Source organism: Acinonyx jubatus, chromosome A1 (assembly GCF_027475565.1).
Source record: "Acinonyx jubatus isolate Ajub_Pintada_27869175 chromosome A1, VMU_Ajub_asm_v1.0, whole genome shotgun sequence".
NCBI lineage: Eukaryota > Metazoa > Chordata > Mammalia > Carnivora > Felidae > Acinonyx > Acinonyx jubatus.
The window spans coordinates 116,951,196-116,974,005 of NC_069380.1; the positions used below are offsets into that span (position 1 = coordinate 116,951,196).

The 22,810-nt window shown below is 44.6% G+C and overlaps 1 protein-coding gene across 9 annotated transcripts in view; it reads right to left on the reverse strand.

Annotated features, from left to right (window-relative positions):
- Positions 1-566: 566 nt before the first annotated feature.
- FGF1 (fibroblast growth factor 1) overlaps positions 567-22,810 on the reverse strand; it is a 103,313-nt gene continuing 81,069 nt past the window's right edge. For 7 of the 9 annotated variants that reach the window (XM_053222477.1, XM_027042621.2, XM_027042614.2 and 4 more), the window contains 2 exons: positions 9,115-9,218; positions 567-3,874 (listed from right to left, as the gene is read on the reverse strand). In XM_053222477.1, coding sequence (XP_053078452.1) covers positions 3,680-3,874; positions 9,115-9,218 — 299 coding nt within the window. In that variant the 3' untranslated portion in view covers positions 567-3,679. The remainder of the gene's footprint in view (positions 3,875-9,114; positions 9,219-22,810) is intronic. The other 2 variants (XM_027042661.2, XM_027042672.2) reach the window with 2 other exon arrangements.

Genomic DNA, 22,810 nt, shown 5'->3' on the forward strand with positions numbered 1-22,810 from the left:
TCTGCCACAAGGTCTAGGCAGCAGTATACTTTCTCCTAAGAATAAGAAGTCAGAAGGTTGACAAGTTTACTTAAAGAGATGTTGTGTAGTATGATAAAGGTTTCAGAAGATCTGATGGGCAAACCCATCACCCTTCATCAAGATGCTTGAGATGCAAGAGATAACCCGTTTGTCCTTGACTTAAAGTTGTAAAGTCCTTCATTTTTTCCCCAGGTCACGGTATCTTTGCTTTAGCACAAGCTGGTCAGCTGTACAATAGTAGCATATTTTCATATTTTCTCATAATTTATACTGTGAAGGAGAAGTGTCAGTTAACTATGGTGCTTGGTTCTTCAATTCCCTGAATATACCTCCCTGATGTATCCCTAGAAAAACACTAATATTGCCTTAGGTTTCCAAACAAGATGAAAAATGTTTCTACCTTAGGTTTTCCTGTCAGCCTGTAAGGTCTCCCTTCCAGTGACAAGCTATGTGTCGAACACAAAGCAACCACACCTGATGGATGCCTGGGACAGACCTTCCACGGGAAGATGAGACATCGTGATGTTCCCAAACTCAGAGAGACATTATCGCCTTTTAGTGGAACGTTTATTAATACTTGTAGGGTGCCAAAATTAAAGAGACAGTGATGTAAAATGACAGGTGTCTTCTTCATCAGAGGTCTGCTTCGCAGCCCATGGGCTCAGTTCGTTTAGGCAGTCTATTCTAACAAGGCTGGGGAGCTGGGCTCCATTGCCTCTGACACAAAGCGAGGACCTCCATCTTTAGTAACGTATGATGCAGTAGTCCGTTTTTGGTAAGCACACACTGTTGGCTGGGGGAGGCTCTAACTATCCCTTCCAAGGAAACAGATCACTGCCACCTCCACCGCCATCTTGCAAACAATCAAAAGCGTAAATGCTCCTGATGCTTTGTAGAGAATATCAGGCAGTTCTTAACAGTTGGCCTGAAAATGAATCCACATGAGAGACGTGTGACAAGCAGATGGCTACCTCACTTACTCAAGGAAAAGAGAGAGAGGGCAACAGGAACACTCCGTGTGTAAGGAACTCGAATGGAGCAGGGAACTGCCACCTACTTCCTTCTTACAAGATCTGACAGGCTCTTTTCCCAACCTGAAACCGGTCCTCCTAAAGCTGTCATGGTTCTACAGTTGGAAATATTAGGTTTACCTGGCCAGGTCCTTGGATACTTTGATGGGGGTTATCTTATACTGGGTATTGTGAATTCTTCCAGAACCTGGGTTTCTGGGACTTGCTGTTTATTCAGCAGCAACCTACAAAGTCTCTGTTTTTAACTTGGCTGAAATAAATGAATCCACAGCATCTTTCATCATAAATATAATGCCCTGGGAGAGAATACAGCAGAAAACCAGACAGACATCGTTTCCAGGTGCCCCGGTACCCAGTACAGTGCCTGACACACAGTAGGCACTGAAAAAAATATTCAGTGAATGAATATATGAATGATGACCGGGTGGAGGCTGGCAAGGCCATGATAGTGTTTCTTCTAACTGCTTTGGGTCTTTGAAACCACAAGCTTCCATCTCATCTGTTAGCAACATTTAATTTTTCTTGGCCAATGTTATATTTGAATTTGATTCATACCCTAAAAATTATGGACCATTATATATCTTAGATTTCCTCTCTGCATACCCTTTTCTGGCCAAATCTTCATAGTAAAGAAATGTTAAACCACACTGCACTATGTCCAGCTTGCCTGGAAGGATTTACTAAAATAAAATAGAATGGTCTTATCCAAGTTACAAAAACAAAGTTCTGAAGTCATTTTTCTGTACAAATGCAGAATGATATTATTAATCGCAGCATTAACTTAGTTTGGTTCCTCAATTGCACTATATTGCTTTGAACCTTCACAAACCATCTTTTTTTTTTCATCATAAATATGACAATGCAATTATAAGGAGTTATTTTTTCCGTTAATAATGTCAATTCCTTAGAACATGAGCTAATATTCTCATCAGTTTGTATCCACAGTTACCCTCTTGTTGCTTAAGCGTCCCTGTTTTCAAAGGAAAACTTGTAATACCACAATTGAAAACAAAGTACAATCTCTTTTTATAGGTAAATGTAGTACAAGTAGTAGATAATTGAGGAGCTTATACATCATGTCCTATGATTATCATTCTCAGTGGCTGAATGCTAATCAGTTAACTGCGTTTGAGCTACATATTTATAAATGTGATTAAAACATACAGTCTCACAGTAAATTTAAATGGCCTATTAAAGACCTTTACATGGCAACAGTATCATATGTCAGAGATGAATGTTGTTTCTAATTTGCTAGCCACTTGGGTCAAGTTTACTCTAAGCAGGAAGCATATTTATACAAGTAATCGTAACACAAATGGTCTCTTGAGAAAAGCTGTTTGTGAGGGTTTAACATTTTTGAAGTATGCTTTTGTATATATTCTAAATGGGTATTTTATAGGCACTGGGCCAAAGCGCCTTAAATCCATGTTCCTTAGCACGGGCCTAACTGCTCCTGATGCTGCCTGAGTGTTCAGGAAGACTCGTGGGGTATGCGTTTTTTATGGGCAAGGCAAGAGAGGCTCGGGGGCCTTGGGCCCCCTTCCTTTGGACAGCATGCTTCAGGACTCTGCTACTTTAAGTGGGGGGGGGGGTGCAAGAGGAAACAGCAGCATCTGTAGCACCTGGGGGCTTGTTAGAAATGCGCAGACTGCACCCCAGAACCACTGAATCAGAACCTACACTCAAACACGATCTGCATGTGATTTGTAAGCATTGCCTGGGACCCCAAAGCCTCTGCTTTCTGGGGACCAGGCACAGTCATGGTGTCCCTCCATCTTTCCTTCTCACTTCTGGAATCAACCTCTTTAGAGGAAATCATCCCCTCAGCCCACGTTGCCTTTCTTTCTCAGCACTCCCACACCCCAGACCCAAATGAATTTACCAATATCTGATGTTTTTGCTTTTATCAAGAACCCACTTCTCATGCTGTCCATCTGACATCATCCAGGGGCTTCCTGCTGCCGAATTATCTTGGAAAGTCACGGCATTGTAATGACTCCCAATGCTATGCATTTATTCTGCTTTCCTGTGGGCTGAAGCTACCATCCTTCATTTATTCTACACTGAGAGCCCACCAGAACCCAGTCTCCCCTTGCCATTTTAATCCCTTCTGTTCTCAAGGGGAGATTTTCTTCATCCTAGTTTCTACTCATGGAACACTGCCTTCCCCTAACCTAGCCATAAGCTTCCCTGCTAATATTTGTGGGGTGTTGAAAGGACGAAAGGGCATCATGCCAAGTGTTTCGGGGAATCACAGACAGGATTTTCTCAGTAGAGGGAATTGTATGCGGTTACTAATGACCCTGGCAGCTCCCTGAACACACTTCATTTGGCCCCGCCTTTGCATTGAGAGGCTCAGCCTGCAGCAGGTGCCCAGAGGCAACTGGGCATCCACACACCCAGACTGGCCAGCCAGTTGGCCCCTAGGAGCTATTTGATCCCTCTGTTCAAAACTGTGCTGGGGTAAAAGGCTCTGCAAAAAAGTGAACTGGGCATTTGGAAGCGCACTGCTTACAATTTCAGGCTCTGTGGGCCAGGGGTTAGTGCAGCCAATAGTCAAGGGGACAACCTGGGGTCAGCTGGGTGAGGACCTCCTCTGAAGTGGTCGGCACCCAGGAGAGATTTCTTTAATCAGAGGAGACTGGCAGGGGGAGAAACAAAATTGCCTTCTGGCCATAGTGAGTCCGGGGACCGCGTTTGCAGCTTCCATTCTTCTTGAGACCCACAAACCAATTCTTTTCTGCGTGCTTCTTGGATGTGTAGGTATTGTAATGGTTTTCTTCCAGCCTTTCCAGGAACAAGCATTCCTCATTTGGTGTCTGCTAAAAAGATACAACGGCAAGAGTAGAATTACTAGTGATTAGTTTTCAGTGAAGTTTCTCTGTTTACTAGCCGTGTGGCCTTGGGCGAGTTCACTGAGGCTCTTTATGCTTCGGTTTCTTCTTCAGGAAAATTGAGATAATAGTGGAACCTATATCTGAGGGTGGTAATGAGGACATAGAGTAGGACCCAGCACATAATGAGCCCTGGGTCCTGCTTCGGATTCTATATCTCCTTCCCTCTCTCTGCCCCTCCCCAACTTGTGCTCTGTCTCTCTCTCAAAGATAAATAAACATTAAAAAAATTGTTTTAATAAAATAAAATACATTTGCTATCGGGGCACCTGGGTGGCTCAGTCAGTTAAGCGTCTGACTTTGGCTCAGATCATGATCTCACAGTTCCTGGGTTCAAACCCCACATCGGGCTCTGCACCAACTGTGTGGAGCCTGCTTGGGATTCCCTCTCTCTCTCTCTCTCTCTCTCTCTCTCTCTTTGCCCCTCCTTGACTTGTGCTTTCTCTCTCTCTCAAAATAAATAAACTTAAAAAAAATAAAAAGAGCTTAGTGTTAAAAAAAAATACATTTGCTGTTTTTGTAAGATCCCCTTCCATTTGCTGTCCTGAGGACCCTAAAGTTTCCCCCTGGGGAGATCCTGAATGACCATGAGCACGTTAAGGGCAGGGCTGGGCCTTTTGTCTCTGTAAAGTCCTGGCACATGGACATGACCATGAAAAACAGCCCAAATAGGTAAAATCAGACTGTGATATGGTGGGGAGTTTTAAGTTTAGGCTTGAAGGATAAATGAAAACCTGCTAATATTATTTTATATCCTGATGATTTTCACTAACAATATCAGGATTTTTACCTTAGTGCTGTCATGAATATAAATCCTTGCACAAAATGTGTCTTAAGCATAAAACATATCCTGGAAGTTAAAGTTATTTTAAAAATGAAAATACCTTTATTTTTTCCTGTGTATAAACAGATCTACTTATACGAAGAACTGTGCTTTTTAAAAATCACAACTTTACTTTAAAAAAAAAGAAAGAAAAAATTTAAAAACTGCCCAAAGCCACCCACCCAGATATAAGGAACTGGTAACAGTCGATTAACATACTTCCTCATGTCTTTATGTACATATACACAAACAGACGTGGATAAGGACATATGGATATAGACTGATGATGTTACCAAAATGGCGGTATAGCTGCCTTTTTAAATGTTTATTTATTTTGAGAGAGAGAGAGAGACAGGGAGAGAGAGAGCACAAGCAGAGGAGGGGCAGAGAGAGATGGAGACCCAGAATCTGAAGCAGGCTCCAGGCTCCGAGCTGTCAGCACAGAGCCTGACGTGGGACTTGAACTCATGAACCATGAGATTATGACCTGCGCCCAAGTCAGACACTCAACAAACTGAGCCACCCAGGCACCCCATATCTGCTTTTTTTTAAGTTTATTTATTTATTTTGAGAGAGAGACAGAACACAAGCAGGGGAGGGGCAGAGAGAGAGAGGGAGAGAGAGAGAATCCCCAGCAGACTCTGCACCATCAGTGTGGAGACCAGTGCAGGGCTCCATCCCACAAACGGTGAGATCCTGACCTGAGCTGAAACCAAGAGTCAGACACTTAACCAACTGAGCCACCCAGACACCCCTGCTCTAATTTCTTTTTTAAAAAATGGAAAATAAAGCTATGAAAACATTTAATCTCACAAGAAAATACAAGTTAAAAATGATTTAACATGTTGGCTATAATAACTGCAAAGAACAAAAAGATTTACAATGCTTAATATTGGTGAGAGCATAGGAAATAGACACTTGCATGCACTGTTGTGAGATATATTGGTGGACATTTTCTGAGGGTAGTTAGGCAATATGTATTACCTTTGACCCAGCAATTTCATTGGTGGGAATTGACCCTTAGGAGATACTTGGGCAAGGGTAAAACAGTATTTTCAACGATGGTCTTTGCAGGATTGCACGTAATGGTAACATTCGAAGCAACCTAAATCTTCATGGAAAGGTGATAGGTAGTGTACCAAGTAGGTAGTGGTACATCCCTACAGTGGAATTGAGGGCAGCTTCCAATTTATCAAGCTGGAAAGAGTGCTATAACATATTAAATAGTACAGTTGCTTTAAAAATATCTACCAATGATTACTGTTTCACTGGGAGTTCATTGGTTGGAGAGTGGGAAGAGCCCCAGGAATTTGAACTTCTATTTGTCAAGATTTTAGAATACATTTATTATATTTGGATGTAAAATACTTATGCTGTATACTGACTTTGCTCCCATTCTAAGGCATGTGATCTCTGTATTATCTCTTCCCCCACAGTGGTTGTTGATTCCCTTTCAGGTGGTTTCCAGGCTTCTTCTTCATTATTCTTAATTTGTGGGCATGTTTGTGTACTTGACTGTGAGCCCTACTTAGGGAAGAGGTGGAGTCTTGTCAGCCTTGTGTCTCCCCACCCCCAGACACAGAGCGTTGTAAATTACAGGGGCTCGCCAGCTAGGTGGTAAGCTTAACTTGATTCTTGAGATCGTAGAAAGCAGTCTGTAAAGTTCTCTTTGATTAGTAAGGAACTACGTAACAGGAAGCTTCCTGCTTCTTATTCATTTGCAGTCTAGGGCATTGACAACTGGGTGAGACACTTTGGGTCATTTTAGAATAAGATGGGACATAGTTGTAATATTTAACTGGGTGACTCTGCTGCCTCTAGAGGAACGTATCCAGACGTTAGTGTTTGCTGCACAGTGTCAGGTGTGGGAGGAGGTAGGAAGTTTTGGACCTGTGTGGGTTGCCCGCTCCCCTGTAGGGAGGGTACCCCATGACACCCCTCAGTGGGCATCAGGCCTGTGTTCTGTGACGAAGCTGAGGGTGGCCACGTCCCTCACCTGATGTCTCCATTGAACTAGAGCGGTCGACACACTCAGAATGGCTGAGTCACAGGCTGAGTCAGCAGGCCAGCTCGGAGATGCTCCAGCCCAACCCCACCAGGATTTGTCAGGGGTTGTTAAGCGCTTGGTGCATTGCCAGCAGCCTGGAGATGCACAGTTGATTCATGACTATTTTAAAAATTATTTTCTTTTTTTTATATTTTAGCATGCTGTTTTCCCCTCAACTATTTGGGTGACATATATCCACTGTAGGAAATTTGGGAAATACAGGAAGGCATTCACATATTATAAAATTGGCTACTTATCACCCTTAGAGATAAATGCATTAATGTTTTGATATATATGTATCCTTTCATTATGAAATCTAAAATATGTCATTATTTTATATAACCTTTCATGATTAATAGAAAATATTTCATTAGTTTTAAAAATAATATGTCCTTTCCACAGACATAAACATTTGTATCAAGATGGATTAATACCTAAAACTGCCTGAGAGCATGAGGTAGAGCTCTGAGATTTTTTAGAAATTGTAATTTATTAATGGAGAAGTATATCAATTATTAGGCATAATGTATTAAGATTACCCTCAATATTTCAGGTGAAGCACAGTGATGGCCAGGACTATGATGGGAGCCTAGAGGAAATTGGGTTTGGGTGTTCTTCCTCAATATTTTTATACAAATAAAAGAAGGTTATAATAAGCATCAAAACGGATTTAAAAGAGGAAAAGCCATAAACTGTAAATATAACCTAGGAAATAATGAGGATAAGGGATTTATAAACTTATTATTTGTCTTCTAGCTCTCACTGATGAAGCACCTCCCCCATTTGCCAGCAACATTGGTGGGTGGTTCTGTGCATTGTCTCTTTGACCCCTCTTAACCCCTGTGTGTGGTAGTGACCATCCATTACTATCCTTATTTTAGACAAGGCTCAGAGTGGGCAAGTAACTTGCTGAAGTTGCAGAGAATTGAGATTCAGTTGTGAGTCCAAGATTCAGTGATTGGTTGGTTGGTTGATTGATTTTATTACCAACCGGAAGAACCACCTTTAAGAAAAATCTACTTCAAGGGCCACCTGGGTGGCTCAGTCTGTTGAGCATCTGACTCTTGATTTTGGCTTGGGTCATGATCCCACAGTCGTGGGATTGAGTCCCACATTGGGCTCTGCACTGAGTATGGAGCCTGCTTGGGATTCTCTCTCTCTCTCTCTCTCTCTCTCTCTCTCTCCCCCCCCATCTGCCCCTCTCCCCCCACTTGTGCTCTCTCTCTTTCTCAAATGAATGAATGAATAAAAAGAAAAGTGTGCTTCCATGTAGCAGTCAAAGTCTAGCTCCAAACTCTTTAAAGTTGTCCCATTTGATACAGATTTCAGCAAACAGGCTACAGGAGGTGGCCCATTGCTCCTGACTTGTGGCAGGAGCTACAAGTCACACTATATCCACATCCCAAACCCTGGCTGAAGTTACAGCTTCGGGAGACAGTTTTCTGTGCCTGCTGCCAGTTGGCAATTTGATTTAAGTTAAAGAGAGCCTCAGACCAACCCCCTCCTACCACTGCCTTTTTGTAGACATCTCCAAAAGGGAAAAAAAGGAGTCTGGCCAAGTCTCAATGATCAGTTGTTAGGATAAAGAGAGAGGATCATTGAAATTGAGAAATAATTTCAAAACTTGTGTCCATTGGCTTTAGTTCTCTTTCCATTGAGATCTTTTACCAAAGGTACCACGAGGGGCAAAATCAGATTGTCTATTTCTATTCTTTTCTCACAAAGATCAGTATGTACTGAGTCAAACCTGTATAAAACATCAACCAGGAGAGAGAGGGAGTAGAAGATGTTGAGCATTTTTAGCTACTGAATAAACTCTCAGACCGTGCTTCTCAAGGACAGGGATGTGGCTCATTTGTCTTCATAGCCCTTCATACTTAGACACAGGAGGCACTCAATACATGTTTGTTGGATGACGTATCCCATGCTACAGTCCGGGCTTGATAATTTTTGTGAAAAGCATAGAGAGTGTGGTGGTGCTCCAGAAACATGTTTGGAGTGAATGAATGAAATGGGAATAGGTATTCTGAAATGACTGACTGGTGCGTTACTAAAATTTCAGTCAATGTCTCCTCTGTGTCTCCGTGATAATTCATTCGAGTATTTTGAGAGAATATCACAAGAAGCCCTTTCATGTCTGAGCCTAAAATAAAGCAGGGTAGAGGGTGGGAATCTTGCTGGAAAAAATAACAAACAGAGACTAATTGCTGCTTTACACTTTGCATCACTCAACGTAACAAGATTTCTGGAAACCTCCAACCCTGGCCGTGTCTGGAAGCATGTCAGCCTCATACTTACTGAGCCGTACAAAAGCCCGTCGGTGTCCATGGCCAAGTACTGGCCAGTCTCGGTACTCTTTATATACACCTCCCCCACGCTTTCCGCACTGAGCTGCAGCTGAACTGAAATAAAAATAACACGAGCAAAAGTAAATAAACACTAAAGCTTTGGCGATAGGGCCTGGCGGCCAGGACAGTTAGCCATGGAAAATTCTGCTCATTCATTTTGCAGTGCCCTCAAGGATGAGCCTCAAATTAATCAAAACATTGAAATACAGTTCCTTTTTCTTTGCCCTCCAAAGAAAGCTGTCCTTTGGGAATTATGTTCTTGAGAGAAGGAGAGATGATGGCAGGCGTGCCCACCATCCCCCTGTTTGTTACACAATGACCCCTCATGCACTTCCTCTGTCCCTGTCCCCTGGCAGGAAATAACCATAGGAGGAAGCGACATTTGCTTTCCTAGGTGCTGTAGAGTGGGCAGTTGGCCAGCCTGAATATGTACTCCTTCAATTATCAGCCTGCTTTGGGGACGCCTTTTTATAGCCCCAGCCTGTTAGGCATGGGAGCTTCTCATGGACAGATTGTTATGAAAAAAATCTGATCCGCTAGCTTGCCATACAGAGGGTTTTCCCAGGAAGTTGGATTGGTTGGTGCATCTGAAACTCAGGGAACTCTCCCACAGTGAAGTTCAGTCAACTCCCAGCCTCTGTGGCGGCCCAGCTGGGATAGAGGCAGAGGGGAACGCCAGCTTCTCATTGGGAAGACAAAGCAGTTGCCTGGGAATGCAGGGATGGGAACAGTGGTTCTCACCCTGGGGTGATTTTGTTCGTCAAGCGACAGTTGACCATGTCCAGAGACATTTTTGGTTGTGCTGGCTGCAGTGAGGGTTATGGTACTGGCGTCTGGTCGTAGAGGCCAAGGATGTTATGACACATTTTGCAATGCACAGGGCAGCCCCCACAACAAGAAATTATTCATCCCAGAAGGTCAGTAGTGCTGAGGTTGAGAAACTGTGAGGTTGAAGGCAAGGACATGAGTTCCTCTGAGTTAGTCTCCCCATTTACACCGATTGATACCCCAGAGGAGCTTTGCCCACTGCTGGACAACTAACTGGAGTGTGATACCCATTCAATAATTATTCATTTGTTCAAATAATTATTCATTATTCATTTGTTCATCCTTCCCATGGTAGTTCTGGAGGGAGAGATCTTTTGATGGCTAGCATTTGAGAATCAAAATTAATTCTGAACTCCCTGGACAATTTCTTTGGCCACTAGACTGTCACAACCATCGTTAGGAGTGAAACCTGCCTAAGGACCAGTGAGCACCCAGTTCTCCAGGAGGACAAACTGACCTCCCTAAAGGTCAGCTTACTCAGGGGCTGAGGGGCAGGGTGGGCTGGAAGGAACATTGGGGTTTGGTCGGCAGATGGGGACTCCTCATTGCCTTTTCTTTGTTTTCATGTTTTATTTAATTTCTTTGAATAAGAAATACATTCCCATGCGTCAAACCTGGAAACCGTGTAAGAGGAGACTCTGAGGACTCTCCCTTCTGTTGCCTCTACCCCCCAGCCCTCACTTGCAACTGACGGGGATACAGTGGTAAACAGGATGGATGAGACCCTTGTCCTTCCTCCAAGGATACGTTCATTCTCAGGGGGTGGGGGAAGACAGAGACAAACAAGTAAACCCCTCCTAGATATATTTTATGTGTATCCTTCTAGAGAGATCTTAGGTATATATGAGCAACTCCGTGTTATCTTTCCTGCCTTTCTTTTTTTTGTTTTTTTGGGTTTTTTTTACATAAATGGTATGATATACATACAACTATATACCTTGTTTGGTTTTGCTTGTCTGTTTGCTTAGAAATTAACTGGAGAGCTTTCCAGTTCAGTACTGAAAGAGTTAACCGCATTCTTTTTGCCACGTGAATTGTGTTCTACCATGTGGCCATACCATAACCATGTAACCACTTCCTTATTAATATGTCTGTATTTTCTCATTTCCCTCTGTTTTCTCTATCTTATGATTCATCCCAAGGGTGATACATAGTTCCATCACCCTTACCCAAGATGCAGTTCTCTTGTCTTTGGAGGTGTTTGCTACAGAGACTCGGGTCTCCTGTAGCTTCCTGTGGTTAGTGGAGTTTAATCCACTGGAAGGAAACTGGCAGCTACTGATCTCCTTTCCCACGGGTCCTTCTGACATGGGTTACTCGGAGAGGGTAGTCATGATAGCACGGGCCAAAAGGCCTCCATCCTGGCTGGGGCCTCCCCTCTAGCCTCATACCACACCACACACTCACTCACTCACCTTGCCCCACTCACTTAGCTCTCCCAACACATCAGGCTGTTTCCTGCCTCAGGATTCTTGCCTGCATTCTACCCTTTGTCTGGCACCTTCTTCCTCCCAATATTGACGAAATTGGCCCTTCTCCTCCTCCAGGCCCCAGCCTAAATGCTCCCAACTTGGAGAGGCCTTTCCTGCCCAAATCCCCTATGACTAGCTGTACAGAGACCCTCCACCCACTGCCCCTGCCAGTGCCACCTTATGATCTTCACATGATCATCTGGCTTAGTCCTTTATTTGTTTCCTTCATGGCACTTTATACAGCGTACAGTTATTTTTGCCATTTAACAGTTTACTGGTTTATTTCTGCCTCCCCAGGAGAGTGTATACCTGGGGAAAAGGGCAGGGATCTTCTCTGGCCTGTTCCCCGTAGGTCTCCAGCACCTCACACAGTGCCCTGCGCAACGGTTCAGCCAACATATGTGTGCCGAATGAATGATGTTAGGCTAATATCTGCAGAGATGATCCTACTGGTCCATCATCAATAAGCCGTGCACTTTGAATTATGTTTCCAGTCATGCTTTGTGGAGTGAAGTAAGAGGGACCAAGCGGAGAGCTTTACAGGCTCTTCTACCAGCCAGCTGGGTGACCTTGGCGAGGCTCCTTCATCTCAAGGCCACAGTCTCTTTATCAGTAACATGGGTAGGGTTTATATTCAGTCTCTAAAGTTTTTTCCCAGTTTTTTCTAACAGTCTATGAAGCAAGTAAATGCCTTTAATAGCAATGATGCACACAACAGAATAGTGTGTGGCCGTAAAAGGGAATCAAGTACTGATAGGTGCTACAATGTGGATGAACCTTGACAACAGGCTCAGTGAGAGAAGCTGGTCACAAAGGACCACTTATTTTATGATTCTATTTAAATGAAAGTTCCTGAAGGTACAGACCCAGAGAGACAGGACATAGATTAGTGATAGGCAGGAGCTGAGGAGGAAGGTGGAGAGAGCAAAGGGGGCATTATGGTTGAGAGGTATAGGGTTTCATATCTCAATAAAACTTTTTTTTCTAGTACCCTGTATTTTCATTGGACTTGATGGTTTACATAGAAGTTGTACATAGATTTTTCTGTCAATTTATCAGCATAATCCTGTATGTTTAAGAGAGACAAAAGGAAGGAACTAACTGTGTATTGATCACCTATAATGTGCCAGGCATTGTGGTAGTTTCTATCCTGGTATAAATAGTATAAAATTATAGCACGGGTTCCAGAATCAAACTACATGAATTGCAATTCTGGCTTGGCTACGATATGTGATCATTGGTCAAATTATTCAGCTCTGTTACCTTATGCATAATGATAGTACCTGCTTCATGGAGTTGTTTTGAGGATTAAATGATCTAATATATGGAGAGTGCCGAGGACCATTACTGTCATTTCCACCGAGCTACGGTGACCTCATTGCTTCTTACAGCATTCCCTGTTGGAAGATGGCAGTGGCTTTGTCCTACAGGTGAGGAGACCGAAGCTTGCTGAAAGCATATTTTACTCAACATTATACTTATAATCAGGAAAAAAGTCGTGACCAGAGCCCAGCTTTGAGTATTTCAAGTATCCTGCTTTTTCTTCTCTTTCATACAACACCTTGGGACCCAGTGATGGGGAAGATGGGTCCAAATCCAGCCAAATTCCCTTTCTTGCACCCACTTATGTTCAAACAAGACATACAAGATGGCAGATGGTCATCCAGGATCCCATTTGTAGCTACGGAACGGAATGATGTTAGTTGCCTGGGGCTTTTTTCCACCTACCACCCATATGTGTAGGTATTGAGTCAAACACATTCTAGATGCTACAGGAATCCCATAGGGCAGGTCCTTTTGGGTAATCAAGGAAGATTTTTTTTTTTTTTAAAGATAGACTTTATATTTTAAAGCAGTTTTTGGTTCACAGCAAAAATGAAGAGAAGGTACAGTGATTTCCCATGTACCCCCTGCGGTCACACACGTGTAGCGCCCCGTTATCAACTCCCCCGTCACAGTGGTACATGGGTTACACATGATGGACCTAAACACTGACACGTCAGTATCATCAAGGAGGATTTTCAAAAAGCTTTTCATTTCCTAGTTCATTTGTGTTCTGTGGCTTACATAGCCTGCATTTGTCTTTCTGTGGGGGTAGGTAGAGTCGACTTTGGACTCCCATCTTGGCCGCGTGAGGGCCTCACGGAGGTAAACACGAGCCAGGGCTGCTTGGCACGGGGACGCAGTCCTCGGCCGTGAGCCCCCACACCAGGGTTGCTGCACTGGTGAGAGTTCGTCTCAAGAGTTTCCTCTGTAAATATTATTTCTCCAGGATGTCCAAGTTTCATAGCTCATTTTCACTGGATTTCTTTCTGGCGAAGTTTCCTAAACATATATCCTCTGCGAGCAGGCCTGGCAGGAAGGAGTAACACCCAGCCGGGGCCGCTCGTGTAACCGACGAGGCGTCCAGCTCCCCAGGGTGACTTCATTCCAGTTTTCTAAACTTACAGTCTCCCGCAGCTGCTGCTGAGGAGGGGAGCGGGAAGGGGGCGTGTGAGAGAGGGGGGCTCTCAAGGAGGGAGGGGCCGGCCCCACAGCCCGGCTGAAACGGAGGCTCCTCCCCGTCGGAGCAGGGCCAGGGGCCTGGAAAGGCTCTCAGTCAACACGCGCGCAACCGCCCATCTGTTGCGTGCTGGGGACCGTGCCCCGTGCCACACACCGACCCTACCGCAGGAGCCTCGGGGGTTCAGACCCTGAAATGATAAAGCCACACCACAGAACCCCTCCCCCCACTCGCTTTTGAGCTCAAAACGAACACAAGTGCAACAACTACAACAGAGACTCTGTCTCATGCATGGGTATTAGGTATTATTAGATAGAGCAGATATGCCTATGGATGGGGTAGATGCAAAAAGCTGAAAGTAATGTGTGCTGAAAACAGCACATTGCAAAAGCATATTTCTAGTAAATCCTTGAAGAAATTCTGTAAAAAACACAAAACAATGTGCATAGCTCATGAATATATAGGGAGTAAGATAGGAAAGTGTGCATTGGATTCAGACCAAATTCATACCAGTTGCTGCCATGAGGAGGATGAGAAGAAGGGCCAAGTCTGGGGACTGCTGGTGGGAGGAACTTCCCCTTTGTCCTAGCTCTTCATTTCCTTACAAACACAATTCTTTTTTTTTTTTTAATTTGAAAAAATTTGTTTAATGTTTATTCATCTTTGAGAGACAGCATGAGTAGGGGAGAGGCACAGAGAGAAAGGGAGACACAGAATCCGAAGCAGGCTCCAGGCTCTGAGCTGTCAGCCCAGAGCCTGATGCGGGGCTCGAACTCATGAACTGGGAGATCATGACCTGAGCCCATGTTGGATGTTTAACCAACTGAGTCACCCAGGTGCCCCAACAAACCTAATTCTGAGGCAAGAACAGCCAGTGGGTGACCCTGGCTCAGTTTGGGTGATGGGGCTGCTGCTGATTGTGGATCACTCCTTTCCGGAGCAGTAGTTGATGGATGAGGCTCAACACAAATACTGATGGGCAAATACTCAGAGCTGGCCAAGATTCCAGTTCTTGCCCCTGATGACCCCTGCTGTGCCTTACGACCCAGCTCAGGCTTGCCCCAAGCACCATGTAGACCTGAACGTAGGTATCCATGAAGGTGACTCCCTTGGCGGTTGACAGGGAGCCAGAAAAGCTGATAAGGCAGGACAGGGCTGAGGGGCCTCTAGGGCCACACATTCTCTGCTCAGTTTCCTTTTCTGCCACATTGTACCAGGTTAACTAACACCTGAGCAAAAGGGAAGGAACACTTTTCTTTATCCCATGCAGGGAATTTAGGACTTGTAGTCTGTAGCAGGAAGGTCCTTGGCTCTCACACATCCCAAGGATGAAGGGGCAAGGACTTTTCAAAAAATGAGACAAGTCATTTCATCCACAGAGTATGTATTGTTCCATACTTTCGAAATGGGAATAGGAACTTCTGCACTAGCAGAAGAAATGGAAGCAGTTCTTAATTAAAAAAATTTTGGGGGGCGCCTGGGTGGCTCAGTCCGTTGAGTGTCCGACTTCGGCTCGGGTCGTGATCTCGCGGTTCGTGAGTTCGAGCCCCGCGTCGGCTCTGTGCTGACAGCTCAGAGCCTGAAGCCTCTTAGGATTCTGTGCCTTTCTCTCTCTCTCTGCCACTACCCCGCTCACGCTGTGTCTCTCATAAATAGACATTAAAAAAAAATTTTTTTTTAATTTTTATTTTATTTATTTATTTTTAAATTTCTTTGTTACGGCCACCAGTTCACACAGCCCCCAGGGCCCGCACAAGCACAGAGGCCCTGCCCCTGCCTGGGGCTCTTGCCTTCTCTATCCCCAGCCCGCCTCTTATCTGCCCCCGCTCGCCAGCAATTTTTTGAAATATACTCTAGAAATACGTTTCTTAGAGAAATTCACATTTATAAAGCATTGTAAAAAATGTCCTAAAAGAAGGTCGTAAATGTTAGCTTGGTGGATTTGTGACCATCATGTCTTCTTTACTAGGAATGCATTAGGGAGTGCTGGTTTGGGAATGGCCTGTTTATCAAAAATAGATGTCAGGGGAGCCTGGGTGGCTCAGTTGGTTAGGCATCTGACTTTGGCTCTGGTCATGATCTCGTGGTTCATGAATTCGAGCCCCGTGTCCGAATCTGTGCTGACAGCTCAGAGCCTGGAGAGTGCTTCAGATTCTGTGTCTCCCTCTCTCTCTGCTCCTCCCCCACTCATACTCTCTCCCTCTTTCTCTCTCTCAGGAAATGAATAAACATAAAAAAAAAATGTTTTTTAATACTTAAATGTCATTGCCATCTTCGTGGATCATGCTCCTCCCTGCCCTGTGTTTATAGTTTCGACCCCTTCACGGATCTTTACTGGGAGCCTATGTAAAGATGAACCCAGAGCTTTTGGGTGGATATGCTAGCCCCCAACTAGGCAGTGTACCTTTTTTTTCTGCAGAGCTATATCTCTGGTTTTCTCTTCTCCCCAGTGCCTTCCATTAGCTCTTAGCAGTAGTTTATTTACATTAGATCCACATGATTCTTACTTTCCAAGAAGAGAAAGACGGAAGAGTTATTAGGAGCCTGCCACTGCCAAGATCAGGGAGCTTTGGGGCACTGCACCATGGTTCCAAGCCCCAAGCCGTCCTGGCATCTTCCTGTCCTGCCCTAGGAAGTTTTATTTTTATTTTAGTTTTCAATTAATTAATTTTAAAATGACATCCAAGTTAGCGTATAGTGCAATAATGATTTTAGGAGTAGAATCCAGTGATTATCCCCTCCGTATAACACCCAGTGCTAATCCCAGCAAATGTCTTCCTAGGGATTTTTAAAGATAAGATTACAGCTGGTGTGTTTGGGGGACAAATGAGTGCAGAGGGAGGTCCTTTCTGCTTTGGTAGCATGTCTGTGGCCTTTAAGCCTGCTTTCCACCTCTGCTCTCCAAAGAGAGGCCAAAAGAGATTACGTGCCTGGTTTATTCTGGGTTGGAGACTTCCCGTCCTTTGCTGTGTTTACCCAAAGTGAGGTCAGCCTCATTCAGAACTCTGTGAGGTTGTTTTATGTCAATGGCATTTATAATTAAAATGTAGCCACAAGCTGGGCTCCCTAAAGCATTAGAGAGAGATGGAGAAGAAAAAGAAATTGAGCTTGTGGAAAAAAAAATTCCAGTGGTCTGGAATATATATATATATATATATATATATATATATATATATATATGAAAAAGACTTTTCTTAGAATGTGTAAAGGTGTCTGCTTCTGCTTTGGGACTGAAAAAAAGGTGCCTGGAAAATTTTGATCTAGTCCATGGACTGTGTGATATTTAAAAAAAAAAAGGGTTATCTAGAAAAATCTCTTCTGTATAACCAGATAAGGAGTGAGTGGGAGGAGAGGGGCAGGGATCCCTCTGGCATCACATCCCACCAAGATGGGAATACCCCACAGAGGGGAGTTTTTCTGCCCGAAGACCTGCCCTGCTCTCTGGCTTTGGCACCAGGGCCCAGCTCTGCCCACCTTGGTGATTTGAAAGCCGTCTTGACTTTCAGCCCCAGCTGGTGGGGAACAAAGTGCCTTTACCATCAGGTGCCGAGTCATAGTAAACTAGAAACCGGAAGTCTGTACTGCCCCAGTACAAGGAGGCAGGAGGGATTGCACCCTAGAGGAGTCTGCCCTTTCTAAAGGGCTGCAAAGTAGGATTCCTTTGACCGGTGAACTCCCTTAGTGCCTTTAGGATGTGGTTTGATTTATAAATATTTGATTGGCACACACTTTGCTCAGGAACATTTCCATTTGTGTGGTGAGCACTGCCAGTAATCCTGCTCCTCACACAGCCCTCCTGTGTGCTTGGGGAGGCCAGGGGGCGTTGGCCACAGAAGGCAGCAGATTGGGGATGCTCGTGAGCTTATTGTTCTTCTCCAGTTACTGGTGTAGATATTCATCCCATTGGGGAACAAGTCATGTCCCTCTTCGCCTGAGAGGAGACTCCAGCAGAAAGAGCAGAATCAAACATGGAGCCCCTCCTTGCTTTGCCCAAGACAGCACACTCTGCCAGAGAAGTTAGACAGGGCAGGCCTTGCTGGGCCAGGCGCTGGGCACATTTTTCCTACATGCCAGCCCTTGAGAGTTCCAAACCTAGATAGTCCCAGTGACACAGAGATGAAGAAAGGTAAGGTCAAGTAAGGAGGAAGGTCAAGTAAGCCTAGGGGTCAAGTAAGCCAGGAGGAGGGTCAAATAAGCCTAGGGGTGATGAGGGTGATAAATAACATTTTTTGAGCACCTACTGTGTACCTGGCAGTGTGTATAACATTTTTGAGCTTCCTACTTTCCTGTGACATGGGAACTGTTGTCATCCTTGTTTTTAAAATGAAGAAATTGGGGCGCCTGGGTGGCTCAGTCGGTTAAGCGTCCGACTTCAGCTCAGGTCACGATCTCGTGGTCTGTGAGTTCGAGCCCCGTGTTGGGCTCTGGGCTGATGGCTCAGAGCCTGGAGCCTGCTTCCGATTCTGTGTCTCCCTCTCTCTCTGCCCCTCCCCCGTTCATGCTCTGTCTCTCTCTGTCTCAAAAATAAATAAACATTAAAAAAAATTTTTTTTAAAAGGAAGAAACTGAGGCATGTGGGGAAGTAACTTCCCCACGGTGACAAGGAACTAGTAGCCAGGGACCTACATCTGCACCTATCTGACCCACACGACAGGCTTTGTGAATCCAGTATGTTTATTTGATCAGTTTGTGGGGCAAAACCACCATCACGGTATTGATGTCAACGGTGGTAGTGGTATGTGGAAAGAGACTTAGTCTTGGAAGAAGAAGCTATGGAACTGTGACAACCCTTCCCAGTTACTAGCTGGTCACAGGTCCTGTTAACTCAGTGTTTGCAGAGTGATGACAATTCATAACCTGTGGGTTAAGTGGAAATGAACGAATTTAACATAATGCGGGGCCCCTGGGTGGCTCAGTTGGTTAAGGGTCCAATTTGGCTCAGGTCATGATCTCACGGTCTGTGAGTCTGAGCCCCGTGTCGGGTTCTGTGCTGACAGCTCAGAGCCTGAGGCCTGCTTGGGATTCTGTGTCTCCCTCTCTGCTCCTCCCCCATTCGTGCTCTGTTTCTCTCTGTCTGTCAAAAATAAATAAATATAAAAAAAAATTTTTAAAAAGAATCTAACACAATGCCTGGCGTATATCAGGAGCTCAATAGGTATTTACTGAATATATTGTTGAATTTGAATTTATCTGCCACCAATACAATGCATCCACTCCTCAAATTAATATTTATTGGGCACTATACCAAATGCCATTCAACATACTGGATGCAAAATTGCAGTGTTGAGCTGTAAGAGACAAAGTCCCATCTTCAGGGAGCTCAGTTGGGGAGAAAACCATTCAATAATCACACAAACAAATGTGGAATTATAACTACAAGGAGATACGCATGGTACAAGGCACTCCTCAAATGTCCTGTGTCTGAAATGGAACCGGTCATCCTTCTTCTGTGCCTGTTCCCTCCAGGATCCTCCCTCTCATGGTGACACCACTCTACTCATCTTCCAAAGAAAATCGCAGGGAGTCCCCATGGATCTTCCTACAATTTAATGTCCCTTCCCTTGTCTCATGGTCTGAAGCTTTTATTCTGTGCCTGGCTTTCCTAGAATGGCAGTGTAACAGATGTTCACAGCCTATAGTGATGATTGCCTACGACCACGATTTGAGGAGTTGTAATGGGATAAACCAAAAGCATCTTCTCTATGGGCCAGAGATTCCCACCAGTGGGGACAGTTTACTCAGAGATACATTACACTGGCCTGTGCACAAGCATCCTTTGTAGGTTTATACCACTCCAAGAAAGGGTTTGTGTCAGGTACTTGGAAATCTACTCTCCTGGAGGTAGGAAGAAGATAAGTTTTGAAAATATCCCAATTTTTCCCAGGGCAGATCCGCTGAATGGGGACAAAGAGAAGCTATGAAAAGGGTTATTTTTTACCTTGTAGAGCTGGAAGGCATATGGTTCTATTTTGTATGATTTATGTAGATTTATTTCAATATTTGATTGGCTTTTAGAAATATTCTTTCCAATGGAAGTCTTAGAGTGTAGCTCTATACCTGTGACCACAGTGTCTAGTCATGTTCAAACTAATGGGAGGGAGTATCTTTGCTAATCATTTAGCCAGGGCCATCCCACTCTGTCCAACCCTGCCTGTCCAGATTGATCAGATTGATTCAGAATAACCCTTGGCATGAAGATGGACTGTGTCAGTACCGCCACTGGGCAGTAGAGGGCGACAGAACCACACCCAGTGGGTATATCCACACCAGGGAGTCCTCTTGCCTGCAGGACTTTTCAGCCTTGTCAGGCACACAAGAGATTTTATTCCCATTCCATGGGTGAGGAAGCTGAGTCTCAATATTTTCCCCAAGATTACACAGTTGGGAACCCTGGAGACATCTACATTTCTAGACAGGAGAGGATGGTTGGAAGGGTCCTTGGGTTGAGGGACTTGACATTTATTTTGCAGAGCATTTTATGCAAACTGGAGAGAATGGTCATTGTTTAGTACTGCTCCTGACAGCGTGGGAATATGAATCCGCGCTTTCTGACTCTAAATCTAGGCCCCTCCTAAGTCTCTTCAGAGAGTTATGTGGATTATCCCATTCTCCAGGCATTGACAGGTACAGGGATGGATTTCTGCTTACTCACCCCACGTACTCTGATTTCTGTCCTCCTTAGTCCTTGTTCTTAGTTCTAGAGTAAATAAATAGGCCAACACAACTCTGCATTTTGCCAGAGAGACCTTGAATCAAAACCGGAATCTAGACCATTGGCCTTCCTGGGAGACACTGTTATAGAAGTGATGAAAGGAAGGTCCTCAAATGTTATACTGTATTTCCACATGCTTTGGGTTGAGTATCTGGAAGTCCCAGTGACGGTGATGACAACAGCAGCAGTAGTGACCGCCGTGTGCTGAGCTGTTACCCAGAGCCACTCACTGTGCCAGCCACTTTCCTTAGATTATCTCATTTCATCCTCCCAAGGAACCTGGGAGGCAAGTAATATTATTCTTATTTTACAAGTGAGAAAAGGGAGGCCAGAAAGCTTACGTAACTAGCCCAAGTTCACTTGGCAAAGAGTCGACTCAGCATTGCCTGGAAGTCGCCCTCCTCACACATGCCTCCCATTTTCTTGTGCTACATTCCAAGGGTTCCTGACATCGTAGGTCAGGCGGCCGAACTCAGAGCACATTCAGAAGTTGTCCCCATGTTACATGCCCAGAATGCAATCCATAATGCTAATGATGGATGACAACAGTGAAGTCGCATGCCATTTGTACTAAAATTCCAGTACTTGGAATAAGTCCTAATTGTTGCATCTTGTTTTCTCAGATTTCAAGATTTCCCAGAAAAGCCAGCCTAACCGTGAGGAATACATCATCATGGTTGTCTTTCCTTTGGGATTCTGAGCACCAGAGAGCATCCCCATTGGTTCAGAAAACGGGTAAGATTTATCAGAAACATTTAAAACCCCAGAGGAATTATGAGGCGCCTGGATGGCTCAGTAGGTTAAGTGTCCGACTCTTGATTTCTGCTCAGGTCACGATCTCATGGTGCGTGGGTTCGAGCCCCATGTTGGGCTCCACGCAGACGGTGCAGAGCCTGCTTGGGGTTCTCTCTCTCTGCCCCTCCCCAACTTGAGTGTGCTTTCTCTCCCTCTCTCTCAAAATAAATAAATAAACTTAAAGAAAAAAAAAAAAAAAAACAAAACAACCCCAGAGGAATTAAAGCTTCTTTCCCTGTGCTGTGTGGGGCAGATCACATGAATTCTATAGCTTGCCTCACACAGTGGACTACAGTCTAAGTCCATTTGTTTGCAGTAAATGTTACTTATATATACGTTTGACATACTAAGTAGAGTCTTTTTTGACTCGCTCTGGTGCCTCGTTTTCATCAAATATAAGGCATTCGCTAGGCCTATTTGACGACAAACCACCAAAACAAAACCCCTCAAAAATCTAATCCTGCGGGTGCAGGCCTCAACATCAGTTTTCTTGCTCTTTATCTCAAGGGTCTGCCTGGTGGTTGGGAAGGAAGAGACAATGCCTTCTGGTCCATACGTGCTGGCTTCCAACCCCATGACCTTTGCATCTGAGAGTAGCATGAGCACCACTGAGGTGGTCATCTGTGCTTATGGCCTGCAGCCTTTGGCACATATTACATGAATCATGAAGACTCTCTGGTATATAAACCATCACATCAAAGCCAGTATTTTGCATTCTGTTTTAAAGCTAGTTCTGCAGAACCTTACTTTCTACCTGGGCTGTGATTATGTACCTCCTGGTTTCCTCTACGCCTTTCTTCCCTTGATTCACAGTGTGTTTTACCCGTTAGATCGCTGACCCTCTACGCAGGAACTAGGTCTGGCTTTTGGCGTCTCTACAACAGCTAATGCTTCAGGGGTGCTCAGGGAATCCCTGCTAACATCACAGCAGGACGCAGGCACCTAATACCAAACATGCACACCACTCACCGCAAGAAGTACTAAAGCAGAAGGGAAAGATTTTTATCCTTAGATAGTCAGGAAGACTCTTTTCTCTAAAGTCATACCTCCATTTATCAGCACCATCTGAGAGCTAAGCTGGCAGGAAAGCCCAGAAGAGATGCTCGGCATTTGGCTTCAGCTGTTCCTGCTCTCCAGTTTCTCTAAGGTCTGGAGAATGACTTTACCTCTCCCGGTTACCACAACCACATCTGCATGATCTGCAGAGCGAAAGCTGCATAATTTATGATGTGTAAGCCTGTGATTATGAACTAGGATCTCACAAATCAAGCTCAGTGGAAACATAACCTGGAGAGTCCGTTCCCATGAAACTGAGCCTGCGTCTGTGTGTGGGGTT